The sequence below is a fragment of the Gopherus evgoodei genome, chromosome 20, assembly GCF_007399415.2.
Source record: "Gopherus evgoodei ecotype Sinaloan lineage chromosome 20, rGopEvg1_v1.p, whole genome shotgun sequence".
Lineage (NCBI taxonomy): Eukaryota > Metazoa > Chordata > Testudines > Testudinidae > Gopherus > Gopherus evgoodei.
In genome coordinates this window covers 6,767,609-6,781,172 of record NC_044341.1, presented here as the reverse complement: position 1 = coordinate 6,781,172, position 13,564 = coordinate 6,767,609, and the positions used below count along the sequence as shown (strand labels likewise).

Below are 13,564 nucleotides of genomic sequence, written 5' to 3'. Positions count from 1 at the left end.
CGTATCAGTCCTTGCGTTGGCTGTGGGTAAACTCAGCTTGGTTCTCTCTGTTTCTCTGGTTACCCTGGATAAAATCTCCTACCCACCCATCACTGTCCAATGGCATCTCCCCTTCATTAATACCCAGAATCACTGAATCTGTAAACAAGCCAGAAACTAATTACTGGCTGCTATGTTTCCAGCTGACAAATGCACATGACCCCATTGCTTTGTGCAGAAAGTGAGACTTAGCTGACTTTCCTCATGAAACAGTTACTTCCCGCACTAGGAAGGTTTTGGTGCTGAATATCTTCTTTTTTTAGCTCTGTGACCCCACGTCAGCTGACCCAGCTCTGAGGCTCAGAGCCGTGGGTTTTTTATTGCCGTGTAGACATGCCCTGAATGTTCTCCCTTGAAAGGAGATGTCATGAGTAGAGACCATTTTACTGTAACAAACCTAGTCTGCACTATGTAACTGCTCAAAGCGTTGTGCCACGAGGTTGAGTCCGTGCCTGCCCCATGTGTCCTCTGTTCTCTGTGCGCCTGGTGCGTTCGGCTCAGAGCCTGGCCTGCTGTCAACAGAGCCCGGGTGACCAGCACAAAGCCCTACTCCCGAAGAGGCAGTGTCTGTCCTCGCTGCCTCTGGAGCAGTCTGAGCGATAGGTGGGAGATGTGGCCGAGCCTGAGCCAGCAGCTGTTCTGTTGCAGTCGCCGATGTCCTGGTTCATCCTTCGTTTGTGGTCCCTGTGATTGTCAGTGGGTAAGCAGCATCTGGTTGTGAGTGGCACAGTGTGCGCCCTGCGCTCTCCTCTGGGGCATCTTCACAGCTTGTCACTAGTCGCTGGATTTCTGCCCAGGCTTCGTCTAAGTATTGAGAGGATCGGATCCACCGGAGGAACAAACCTGCCAGACACATGCAGTGTGTGTTAGTGTGTAGCCCCCAGCTCCTACGCTCAGCCCTGCAGGAAGAGGCTGGAACTGGAGCAGCTATCCCCAGCCTGTGCTCCTATGTTCTTCTCTGCAGTGACTGAGGGGAGCAGTCAAGGTTCCTGCTGCTCGAATGCAGGGCCCTTGCAGTGTGGTTTAGGAGACCTCTGTATTCCAGGAGTAGCTGGCTAACGGCCAATGCCTGGACAGCACTTACCTTGCCAGAGCTGCAGGCTCTGAGGCTCCACGGACGGCCAGATGACCAGGGCATTGTACGTGTACAGGGGATTCAGGTGTTTCTTCAACTCGCTGGGTTGATTCAGCCAGGACCAGAGGGAGTGAGTTTTCTCCTTCACTTCACACAAGCACCTGCATGAGGACCAAGCAGCATTTTAGTCCTTTCCCTGCAGTTCTGCAGTGCACTGGCAGCCTACAGGGCTAACCGCTCCTCGAGCTAGGGCCGTGCTCTGGCCATGGGCCGGGGTTGATGCTCCTGCCCCCTGGCGAAGCAGAAGCTGGCAGGGCTTTGTGAATTTAGCTCTAAAGTCCTGTCATGGGAGTAGCAGAAACCCCATGCTGGAGCTGAGCTGTAGCCTGGGTGAGGAGCCACCTCACCTTATGCTGGGCTTTGATCCAGCTGGGGCCACGGTGGCTGTACAGCCAGCAGTGGAGGCAGAGAGGGAATAAACTCATCCTGTCCCTTCAGGTGTAGAGACACCAAAGCATGCACAGAGGAGGGGGCTGTCAATGGGAATTTGGTTTGGCTGCTCTATCCCTGGGGGCTGGAGCAGGCGCTGGGCCATCTCTGCAGATTATGCCACTCCTAGTCAACTGCCCAAGGCAGGGCTGAGGCCCCTAGCGGTGGGTAGCCAGGTTTGGAAGTTTTGGCCTATCCCCTTGCATAATGGTTCCCCATCTTTCCAGAATACTGTGCCCCTTTCAAAAGTCTGATCTGTCTTGCATAGCGTGTGGTTCAGCTCACTTTAAAATTCCTTCCTTGCCAAATCAGACACACAAATACACAAGTCCCAACGCACTATTACTGAAAAATTGCTGACTCTCATTTTTATCATCTCATAAAAGAAATCAGCGGGACTATAAATATTGTACTTGAGCCTGTTTTCCACTTGTGGGCACTGGCTGAAATCTAATCCCCACCGCCGGGGGTGAGGGATGTAGCTTAGCTTTGTGGGGCTCCCTGTGGCGTAAGGCCCAGGGCAGTTGCCCTTAATGCTACCCCCTAATGCTGGCCCTGCACTTGTTACCCCCCTAAACCTGTCCTGTAACCCCCAGATGGAGAAATGCTGATCCAGATGAGTTGAGTACCCCCTGGAAGGCCTTCGTGTACCCACAGAGGTATGCATACTCCTTGCTGAGGACCACTGCCCCAACAGGTGTGGTCTCCTAAAGCCAGTCTGACCAGGACATGCAGGGAGGTGATAAGTGCTTGCTAGAGAGACAGGCAAGTGCCGTTTGCTTCACTCTGGTGCCTTGCAAAGCCAGACATACAATCCGTGTGGGATGACTTGGCCGTAACTGGTGAGGTCAAAGAGGGCAGGGCTGATAACCTTCCCCCACCTTCCCCCTGAAAACACTAATGTGAGATCACTTATCTGTGGGGTGGGGGCTTCCCCTGAGCCCCAGGAGATTGTAAACTAGAATTGGGAGGGGGCAGGCACAGTCCTGCTAGCTCATCTCCCAGGCCAGGATTTTGATCAGTATTGTCCCTGCTCTCCAGATAGCTGTCCCCTCACAGGTCCCTGGGAACTCACCTTTCCTTCTCGCTGTTGCACAGAAAGGTCCCGTAGCAGGATGCGTATGTGTGTTCAAACAGTACCAGCAGGAGGCGCTCGTTAAACTGCAGGGAGAAGGGGAACTGGCGCCCCAGCTGCCAGACACAGTCGAGGAAGAGGAGGAAGATGGGAGCCTCCTGCTTGAACCGGGCATGGGAGTATGCGGAGTGGGCGCAGCGGAAGTGAAACGGGTGTCCTGCCTGCAAATCAAGGGCAGAAGGAATCCATCAGTGAGGGGGTGGGGGAAGGCTCGAATGAGCTATACAAAGGAGTTGCCTGTTCCCAAACAGTGGGGCCCTTGGGTGAGGGCCAGGGATGAGGAGGAGCTGATGTAATGGGGCTGATGAGCCAGGGCATCGTCTCTGCACCCATGTTGCTCTGAGATGTGGGCTGGCTGCTCTACCCTCTATTGCGGCTCTTGGGTTCGGGGGCTGGAGCTGCTAGGGCCAGGCTGCTTTGGGATGGTGGTCTGGGGGTGGGTTTGTGGGGGAGTTACCTCTATCCACTCCCGCTCCAGCAGCCCCTGGAACCCAGTCAGCGTCCTGCAGTCGGGGTCTAGGATCACCTGGGCCAGAGCTGTCACCAGCAGGGTGGTATCTGTCCCTTCGGCTCCATGCACCAGGATGCAGGCCTCTTCCCTGAAGGCAAACACAGCACGGCAGTCACCGGAAGGAGAGTGCCTGGGCCCCTGCAGGCCAGTGAGTAGTGGGGTCCCAACTTGCACCCAGTGAGAAAGTGACAGAGCCCCAGGGCTGAAGAGAGCCTGCTGGGGCCGGGGCCAGGGCCGGCTCTAGGTACCAGTCCAGCAAGCAGGTGCTTAGGGTGGCCAACGGAGAGGGGCTGTAGAGCGGCTGCTGAAGTGCCGCAGATCGTGGATTTTTTTTTTTCTTGGGGCAGCAAAAACCCTGGATGGGGCAAGAGGGGACAGGACAGGTGTTTGAATCACAGCTCAGATGCCTTAGGCTGTCGCTGTGGGTGGATCAAGGCTACCAGGGTGCTGACAGTTGTGGTTATTCTGCAGCCAGCTGAGGAGCTTTATCTAATGCTCAGTACCTTCCATTATTTAATCCTCCTGTACATTTTTTTTAACATAGATGGGGAAACAGAGGCCCAGAAGGTGGCCGTGACTGTGCTGAAACTGCATGGACAGTCAGTGGCAAGACTGGGAACAGAAGGGTGTCCTTTGTTCCCTGTTGGGCCCCAGGGGTTAGGCCGGGGACCTCCCAGGAACCCCAGCTCACATACAGCCTGTTGATCTCTTTATAAAGACCTTTTCCAGGGGGAAAGAACTGGCGAGAGCCTGCAGGGGATAGCAGGGCTCACAGCAGCAGGTGATACAGCTCAGCATACTGTCCCCAAAGCAGCTGAGTGCCTGCCCCTTCCACCCCCTCCTCTCACCTCTCCATGCATTGGGCGGCCAGGCAGGCGGTGCTCAGGGCTGCTTTGACGTGGGCCAGCCATTTGGAGCCCTCCAGCTTGCTCAGCCAGCGGTCCATGCTGAGGGAAGTGTCGTTGCAGGCTTCTACCAGTTTAATGAAACTCTCCTGGAGCGGGCGGCCTCTGAGAGGGGAAGAGGATGAGAGCTGTCAAGGTGTTGCTTGGGGGGGCGGGGGGAGGAGTGTGTGTGTGTGTGTGTGTGTGTGTGATGGTTTCTAGGCTCCTTCGATAAGTCTGCACTGCACCGGAGGAGGAGGGGAAGTTGGAGCCTCTGTCCCAGTGTTCCTGGGGGTGGGGGCACGGTTGCAGAACTAGCGCAACTGGGCCAGTAATCACCAGTGTAATGAGTGGGCCAGGCCTTGGCATAGCACAGCCACAAATATTATGGTGCCAATGGAGATAAAAGGGCAGGGGGTTAACGTCGTCGATGCTCCCCATAAGAGCCGTGCCAGAGATCCCCACGCACTGCAGGTGAAGCCACCGGCCTCCATGCCTGGGGCTTAGAGAGAGCTGCTACGCTTACCTCTCCAGTGGCCTGTGCAGCTTCTTCCAGCGTGGATAGGAGGACTTGGGCTCTGTGCCACCCCCCATCATCCGAGCCTGCTTGGCTGCCTGAGCTGAGCGGGTGTCGATGATGAAGCCGCGCTCCCCTCCATTCAGGACGGCGCTGAGCAACAGCTCATCCTCTTGGCAGCTCTTCCTGTTGGGCCCTATCAGTGGCTGGCTGCTACGGAGCATCACCTGCAGGGCGGAGGAGTAAGGAGGTTTTTCCTTGCCTTGTGCATTGCTGCAAACAGACCTTAAGCTATGCAGGCTTTGGCTTGTTTGGTACCTGGCTGGGAGACCTCTGAGGGCAAACCCAGCTGCTCTGAGTCCTGGCTCAGTTCCAGCTTGGATTCAGTGGTTCTCTTCTGGCTCTTTCATTTCCCCTTGCAGTTTGTTGGAGACAGTGTTCTTTGTTACTTCCTGTACTGAACAGCTGTGCAGTGTTGCTGTGAGCTGCTCAACAGCTGCAGTGCCTCACTCCAGAAGTGGCTCAATTTGTTGGCTAAGTGCTTTGGGGTCTTCTGAGAGGTGATCTCTGATTATAGTGCTATTGGTGGCAGACAGGCAGGGGAAGCACTGATCTGCAGAAGCTTTCCCACTCTCATTCACCCTCTGGGAGGGGAGCAAGAAACTAAAGGGAGACAGACTCACCGTCCCATTCTTCTTGTGATAGTAGCTGAGGACAGGGAATCGTCCCCCCTGGCGGAACCGGGCAGCCTTCTGCAAGACCTTATCATCCACCGTGGCTGGTACAATTACAGCTGGTGGGTAACTGGAGCAGATGGTGAAATCCCCGTTAATGCAACTCAGCCTCCAAGCACTTGTCTGGGAAGTACAGAAGTGTCAGGCTCTGATTCCTGCAGCTTTCACCCCAGGGGGACAGAGTGGGTGGGGTGGGGTGTGTCTATCCCAGATGGATATTTTACTCTACCCTGGAGGGCCCACCTCTACAGCAGATATCTCCACAGCCCAGCTAGTCCTTTCCCTCTCTGCTAAGACTGTCAGCGAGGGGGCCTGTTGTGGAGGGTGAGCCTCTGTCCCATTTGGGGCTGGAGTGACACTCACCAATTCATCTCCCATAGGCAGGGGTGAAAGTAACTGAAATGACTTAACGATATGCAGGGTAGCCGGGGTCCTGGGCAAGGTTGGGGGGGTAGAGCGGCTCTGGGTCCCCAGAAGGGGTGGGACCTTGGGCCAAAAATCCCCCAGCCGGCCCTTCTGCACTGCCCAGGCTGCACCACCCAGAGCTCCAGCCGCTGGCATGGTAGGCAGCAGCAGCCAGAAGCCCCGGGCCCTTTAAATCACCACTGGAACCCCAGGGCTTCTAGCCACAGTGGACTCTTTAAATTGCCGCCAGAGCCCAGGGGCAGCTGCCCCTTTTGTCTCTTGCCCCCCATCAGTGGCCCAACTGGTACAGTTGGCATTTTCTTCCCGATACGCCATACTGCACTGTACCGGCTTACTTTCACCTCTGCCTACAGGTCACCAGAGCACCAACCAATAACTCAGTTCCTACAGATCCAGGCTGCTTTGGCCTAGCAACATGGAGGGAAAGATGCCATGTCGCATCTCCACTTCCCAGCCCATCCTCTGTGTTCAGACACTTTATGTGCCATCTGCATCCTGACCAAACCCCTTTTCTGCTACAAGCCTCTCCTTTTACCAGTGCACCTGCCATTACCCACCCCATGAGCCATCCCATCTGCATGGATCTGACACGGTTTCTGCCCTGCGTGTGGGGTGATGCCCCATGTGTGAAATGATCCACTCCCTCCTTGCCCTATGTGCTGTGTATGGAGTGGCTCAATCCCCCATCCCCCCTTGAAGGACATTTCTGGAGTGATCTCTTCCCCACCGCCCATTGATCTCGCATTGAAAAGGTTTCTACCCCTCCATACCCACCTCTGAGGCGATTTGTTGGTAGTAACGTTGGAGGGGGTAAAGCTGCCACCCATCCTTGAGCTTCATGCTTTGGGGTCTGTAGAAGAATGGGTACATCATCATCACTGAATCCACAGAAGAGAGGGCCTAAAAGAAAGAACAAGGATGAACACACACATGGAATTGGTCTCTATTCATAGTATATGGACCAGCACCCACACAATACTGATTACATGCGAGGGAAGGGCTAGAACAGCCCACGAGCCATTCTGCATCCAGAATGCAGCTAATGCAAAGACAGCAGCTATTAGAGGGCATAACACCACCCCCACCAGGCCTCAGGGCTTCTTTGCACCCAAATCCAATTTTAAGTCTTAATGGCAGGAAAAATAAGTAGCTGAGCTGGGCTGTGTGCCAGCCACAGAGCTAGTGCAGCTCACAGCTGTCTTCATCTTTCATACCTAGATTCTAAGGCCCAAAGGGACCAGTGTGGTAATCTAGTCTGACCTGTATAACACTGGCCAGAGGACTCCCCCCTCCAAATGCCTCGAGGAGATCTTTTAGAAAAACATCCAATCTTGATTTTAGAAGTGTCAGTGATGGGGAATCCACCACAACCCTGGGTAAATTGGCCCAAGCTTAATTACCCCCACTGTTAAAATGTGCGCCTTTATTTCCTGTCTGTTTGTCTAGCTTCAACTTCCAGCCATTGGATACTGTTAGCCAGTTCTCTGTGACACTGAAGAGCCTATTAAATATGTGTAGATCTTTATAGACTGTGATCAAGTCACTCCTTAAGCACCTTTTTGCTAAGTTAAATAGATTGAGCATCTACCACTCTAAGGCAGGTTTCTAATCCTTTTATCATTCTTGTGGCCCTTCTCTGAACCTCCTCAAATTTATCAACATCCTTCTTGAATTGCAGGCATCAAGACTGGACACTATTCCAGCAGCGGCTGTACCGGTGCCAAACAGAGGTAAAATAACTTCTTGGTTCCTACTTGAGATTCCCCTGTTTATGGCTCCCAGGATCGCATTAGATCATATGGCCACAGAGTTCACCCCACGTGCTGACGATTCCCCATTTACAATTACATTTGAGAGCAATCAGTGAGCCAAGTTTTATTCCATTTAATGTGTGCCATGTAAATTTTAGATCAGTCTAGTATTTTAATCAAAATGTCTCTGTGGTACCAAGCCAAACGCTTTAGAGAAGTCTAAGTATATTATGTCAACACTATTATCTTCATCAGACAAACTGGCAATCTCATAAAAAAAAAATAGCAAGTTTATTTGACTGGATCTATTTTCCATACACCCATATTAATTTGCATTAATTAGATTATCATTCTTTAATTCTTTATTAATCGACTCCCCATATCAGCTGCTCCATTATCTTGCCAAGGATCGATGTCAGGCTGACAGGCTTATAATTACCCAGGTCATCCCATTTACTCTTTTTAAAAACTGGCACAACATTAGATTTCTTCCCGTCTTCTGGAACTTCCCCAATGCCCCAAGACTTATTGAAAATCAACATTAATGGTCCAATGAGCTCCTCAGTCAGCTCTTCTAAAACTCTTGGGTGCAAGTTATCTAGATATGCAGATTTTAAAATGTCTATTAGTAGCTTCTGTTTAATATCCTCCAGTGATACCAGTGGAATGGAGCATCACCATTTGACGAGACTGTTTCCCCCCCGAATACAGAACATAAATATTTATTTAACATTTTTATCTTTTCGGCATTCTTATTGATAATTCTACCATTTCCATTTAATAATGAACCAATACCATTGTCAAGATGCTTTTTGTTCCTCATGCATTTAAAAACCTCCTCACTGTGCTGGCCATAGATTTCTCCTTATGTCCCTTTGATTCCCTTTATCAGTTTTCTACAATTCCCAACTTCTGATTTATATTCATTACTATCAACTTTCTCTTTCTTCGGTATGGGAGTGCATCCCCTGGAAACTACAGGTTCCAGCATGCACTGCAGTCAGCACCTGAATCAAAATGGCATATTGCATGCTGGGAACTGTACTCTCTTTGGGCCACAGCTTCACATTAAAGATGAGGGTGTCTTGATCCTACATCCATTCAGGTCAATGGCAAAACTTCCACTGAGTTGGCTGGGAGCAGGACTGGGTTGCAAGCCAAGGCCTCTGAGCTCCTGGTCAAGTTTTCAGTGTATCAGCTGGGCTACAGGGTGCCCCTAGGCCATCACCATGTGCTAGTGAGATAGACCCAGCAGGTGCCTCCAAAAAAGCCCCTAAGATCTGAATGCAAACAAGGGCCAGAGGGAAGTCAATAATTACCCACGTTAATGATGAACTCAAAGCAAACACCACAGGGGCACTGTGCTTCCTCTTGCCAAATGTCAAAACCTTCCACGCAGGGGAGAGGATCTTTCCAGGAGCTGCATTTGGCTGCCTTCCAATCCCAGCCCAGCCCCGAGCTACACTCTGGGTGGCCAAAAGGCCATTCCCTTCCCTTCTACAGAGAATGAATCTCGAGCCACCAGTTGGCACTGACTGACCTCAGTGGAGCTGGCGATGTTGAGACATTCCTCCATACCTGGGATCTCCAGCTGCAGCACCTTCAGGTCTTTGCACTTGAGTGTGATTGTGCCCAAGGAACTTGCAATCCTGTGGGGAGATGCCAGACAGGAGCTGGGAGTCAGACCCTATGTCCTTGTCTCTTGGATCAACCACAATCCAAACCCCCCAAGGTGGAGTCCAGCTGCTGCACGTGGGTGCGTGTGAGCGTAGGTACATGTATGTAAAAAGAGGCAGGTGAGAACATGAGCGTGCATGAGAGCATACGTGTGTAAGAATATGTCTAGTGGCTTTATTGCCCAGGCTGCTGGAGAGGCGCGTCTGTGCTGGGCAGTTGCGTGCATTGTTTGCCCTCACGGCTACCCTGGAGGATGGGTGAATATGTGATTGTGGAAGCGTGGCTGTGTCTGTGCATGTGTAGGTGCAAATGTGGGAGCACGTGCATGGGAGGGTCTGAAGGGGATGACGGTAAGAAGCATGAGTTAGAGTGCGTATTATTCCATTCATCCCCTGGGTGTAAAGGATGGGGGTTTCCAGTCCTTCCAGAGCAGCTCAGGTGCATTGTCTGTCACCAGAGGAAAGCTGGCTCATCCCTGAATAGTAAGATGGAAGCACCGTTCACTCTGACTGCCCGGCCCCACCTTCTCCCCTGTCTTTCCCCCACTCCTGACAGAAGCAGTGAGACCAGTGTCCTCCCCACCTCTCTGCAGAGAGGATACTAAAGCAAGCATTGCAGACACAGGTCCCTGGTGCCCCAGCCCAGCGCAGCTGTGTGAGAGGGAAGCTGGTCACCGGTTAGTGCCAAGCCAGGCGTTTTAGGTGGGTTAGAGCCAATACAGGGGTAAAAGCCAAACCTGGTCTCTCGATGGGAGCTGTTAGTCCTGGAGGTTTGGTACCAGCCTAGGTTCTGAACACTGAGTCACAGAAAAGAAGAGAGGTTATTGCACAGGGCTTGAGCTGCACCATCTGGCTAGCCTCAAGGGCAGAGGAGAGAATGGAAAAAGAGGCGAAAGCCTGTTCTGTCCCCTAACCAGCTGCACGCCCCATGCTGGATGCAGCACTCGACTGGGACACACAGCAATGTCAGCTGAAGGCAGAGTTCAGTGTCTCGTCGCAGCCCCTGCTCTGCGCTGGGGGCAGAGTTGGTGAGATTCACTCTGTTGGTTTCTGGGTCACCATGGTGGACGGGCACCAAGGGAGGATAAGTGAATGGTGAAGAATGTGAGTGATGCCTGTAAACAGGAGACAGACCCTTGGTTCAACACATGCTCCCCCTCACCCCCCAGATCTGGGGGCGTGAGCTGCGTGACTCCCACTGACGCCAATGGCCCCCTCCCAGCTCTGACCACCCACAGACTCTCTCTCTCTCACTCAGAAGGGGAGACTCTGTCGGACACATGCCTCCCTGGTGGGACATCGAGGAGAGGGCAGGGGAGACTCACCTTTTCTCAACAGCGTCCACGTTCCGGATGAGAAGCCAAAGCTCCACTGTGCCCTGCTCCCCATTGCCCCCGGGCTGGGACGACAGCAGCAGGTGATGGCTGGTAATGCACAGTGTCCCCTTGATCGGTGGGAGCCCGGGGCATGAGAGCTGCACGTTCTCCACCTTCGCTGTCTTGATCAGCTCTGCAAACTCCATGGTGACGGCAGCGGTGCCGAGCTGAACCCTGGCAAGGAGCGCGGGGCACAGAGAGGCCCAAAGAATTGTCACGTGTCCTTCCCAAAAGGCTGACAGGCAACAGCGACAAGGCAAAGTCCTCGGCCAGCACCTAAAATGGCCACCAAAGGAGACGGAGACTCAGCATGAGATGGGGGACAGGCCGTGGGAGGCGCAGCGCAACCTCTCTGTGCCATCTCCTTCCTACTCCCTCCTACAGGTTCATGCTTCCCTCTTTCCACTGTACTGTCTTAGGCCAATATAGGGTCATCCCCTGCAGTCTAGTCTCCATTGCTTTATTCGGTCCCTTTTTAAACGACCCACATTTACTACTGTTCAGGGCCCATAGAGCTTTCCATCTGCAAAGCACAGGTGGAGCATTACCTAATTCAGCCCTGGGTCCTATCCTGGGAGTGGGTCGGTGTCATTACCTCCACTTTACAGATGGAGGCACCGAGAGGCGACATGACTTACTCAAGTTCCCAGTACCCAGGCCTCTGCTCAGGCTGATGAACCATGCCTCTGTCTCTCCTTGCGTATGTCTACATGGGTGGTGGTGCAGCCATATGCGTCATCCCCAGGGTTATCATTTAAAGGTTATTATTGAAATCTGATATGTTTAGCTGCAGGTCAAAATGCAGCCTCTACCTTGCAAGAGGCTATTGTTATTATTTAGGATTTGCAGTGTGGAAGTGTGGAGGAGCCTAAATGCGCTAGGAGTGGTACAAATCCATCCTTGCCCCAAAGAGCTTCCAATCTATAATTCATCCTTGGGGGCTGAGCGGTTTAGCCCCCTTCTCTGCAGTTAGCTCCCTCCCTCTATTCCCAGGCACGCTGGGCTCCAGAATAGACCCCTTTCTAAAACCAGAGCTGCTCTGCTTGGCTAGGCTCGGGACAGGGACATTAGACAGAACCTGCTCAACCCCCCTTCGCCCCTAAGTAAGGGGTGGAGGCAGGGATGCCTTCTCCATCTTGGGGAACAGGTTCTCTTTTGGAATAAGCAGCAGCAGGAAGCAAGTGATTAATACCTCCCAACATCTGGCCCCTAGCAACGGCCACTGCCCTTACCTGTTTCTGGAATGGCACCCCTCAGGCTGCAGTCGGAAAGCTGGGTCAGCAGAGGGGGCAGATCCTGCTCAAGCCCAAACCTCTAGCGCTGGGATCAGGGCTGCAAAGGAATTCTTTGGCTGGAAAAGCCATGCCCCAGCGAACAGGGGCGCCCAGGTGCTGGCAGCAGGGAATGCGCCACAGAGATGGGCACAGTGGCTTCTGCAGTGGGCATGCAGTACCTTGCGGCAGCTGCTGCTTCTGAGAAGCTGGTGATAAGCATGTTCTGATGCAGGGGTTGGGAAACACAGGAACAGGAACTGAGCAAGCTGCCGTGTGGGTGAGGCCCAGAAGCAGAGAGGGAGGATGTCGGGTTTAAGGTGGCCTGGCTCCAGTTTTTGATTTAGTTTCTCCCGGCTGTGAGGCTTGTGCAGATGCAATGAGCCCAGGCTTGGGTCTCGCAGGCCCTGCAGGGACCCAAGAGCTTTGCCTTTGAATCACTGCAGGGGGCTTTTCGCAGGCTCAGGGTCATGATGGGCGGGTAGGGGGGAAATAATCCAGTCTGGAGATGATGGGGACTCTCCTGAGGAGGATGGTGCAGCGGAGGAAGTAAAGTTCTGGGGATACCAGGGTGACAGAGGGCCTCACTTTGGGGGGGCAGGGGAGACAAGGGGAACCTGCCCGTTGGAGGCACAAGGCTCCTGGCTTCGGGCAGCTTGGAAAGGCTGAAGAATTGCATCTGTGGAAAGGGGACAGAGTCTCGATCTCTCAGCCGGGGAGGGAGTTGGGGAGATTGAGGCCATTCCGGTCAGAGAGTGCTAGAGACAGCCGGGGAGGGGCGGGAGGTGTGCAGCTGGCTGATAGAAATACGCCCACTGAGTCGGGACTGGTAAACAATTCCCCCCCAGACTCTGTAGGCTTCTTTACCTAGCCTCAGCGCCACCTTCTCTGTTATCCAGGGCCCCTGCCCAGACCCAGCTCTGCAATCTCTGTTACCCAGAATCCCCTAGGCCCACTGTCCGCAACCAGCGCCACAATCTCTATTACCCAGAATCCCCCAGGCCCACTGCATGCAACCAGCGCCACAATCTCTATTACCCAGAATCCCCCAGGCCCACTGCCCACAACCAGCATCACAATCTCTATTACCCAGAATCCCCCAGGCCCACTGCATGCAACCAGCGCCACAATCTCTATTACCCAGAATCCCCCAGGCCCACTGCCTGCAACCAGCGCCACAATCTCTATTACCCAGAATCCCCCAGGCCCACTGCATGCAACCAGCATCACAATCTCTATTATCCAGAATCCCCCAGGCCCACTGCCCACAACCAGCACCACAATCTCTGTTACCCAGAATCCCCCAGGCCCACTGCATGCAACCAGCGCCACAATCTCTATTACCCAGAATCCCCCAGGCCCACTGCCCACAACCAGCATCACAATCTCTATTACCCAGAATCCCCCAGGCCCACTGCCTGCAACCAGCACCACAATCTCTATTACCCAGAATCCCCCAGGCCCACTGCCCGCAACCAGCGCCACAATCTCTATTACCCAGAATCCCCCAGGCCCACTGCCCGCAAGCAGCGCCACAATCTCTATTACCCAGAATCCCCCAGGCCCACTGCCCGCAAGCAGCGCCACAATCTCTATTACCCAGAATCCCCCAGGCCCACTGCCTGCAACCAGCACCACAATCTCTTATTACCCAGAATCCCCCAGGCCCACTGCCCACAA

General features: G+C 53.5%; 1 protein-coding gene across 3 annotated transcripts; it reads right to left on the bottom strand.

Annotated features, from left to right (window-relative positions):
- Positions 1-136: 136 nt before the first annotated feature.
- Positions 137-12,109, bottom strand: LOC115637622 (myotubularin-related protein 9-like). 3 transcript variants are annotated; one of them, XM_030539064.1, is made up of 12 exons: positions 11,846-12,109; positions 10,563-10,889; positions 9,975-10,034; positions 9,102-9,210; positions 6,585-6,710; positions 5,334-5,507; positions 4,660-4,877; positions 4,098-4,259; positions 3,196-3,337; positions 2,679-2,899; positions 1,124-1,275; positions 137-882 (listed from the first exon to the last, which is right to left on the bottom strand). In XM_030539064.1, the coding sequence occupies exons 2-12, from the start codon at positions 10,757-10,759 to the stop codon at positions 704-706; spliced, it is 1,740 nt and encodes a 579-aa protein (XP_030394924.1). In that variant the 5' UTR covers positions 10,760-10,889; positions 11,846-12,109; the 3' UTR covers positions 137-703. The 3 variants fall into 3 exon arrangements, with proteins under 3 accessions (XP_030394924.1, XP_030394925.1, XP_030394926.1); XM_030539065.1 differs by having other exon boundaries at positions 10,563-10,787; XM_030539066.1 differs by lacking the exon at positions 9,975-10,034.
- Positions 12,110-13,564: the final 1,455 nt, after the last annotated feature.

Bases quoted from the DNA above. Each gene is read 5' to 3' on its own strand.
- LOC115637622 (XM_030539064.1), bottom strand. From the start codon at position 10,759: ATGGAGTTTGCAGAGCTGATCAAGACAGCGAAGGTGGAGAACGTGCAG. The intron at 3,338-4,097 runs GTGAGAGGAGGG...GTTTGCCTTCAG, and splicing joins GCCGCCCAATGCATGGAGAG to GGAAGAGGCCTGCATCCTGG. The intron at 2,900-3,195 runs GTAACTCCCCCA...CTTGATTTGCAG, and splicing joins TGGAGCGGGAGTGGATAGAG to GCAGGACACCCGTTTCACTT.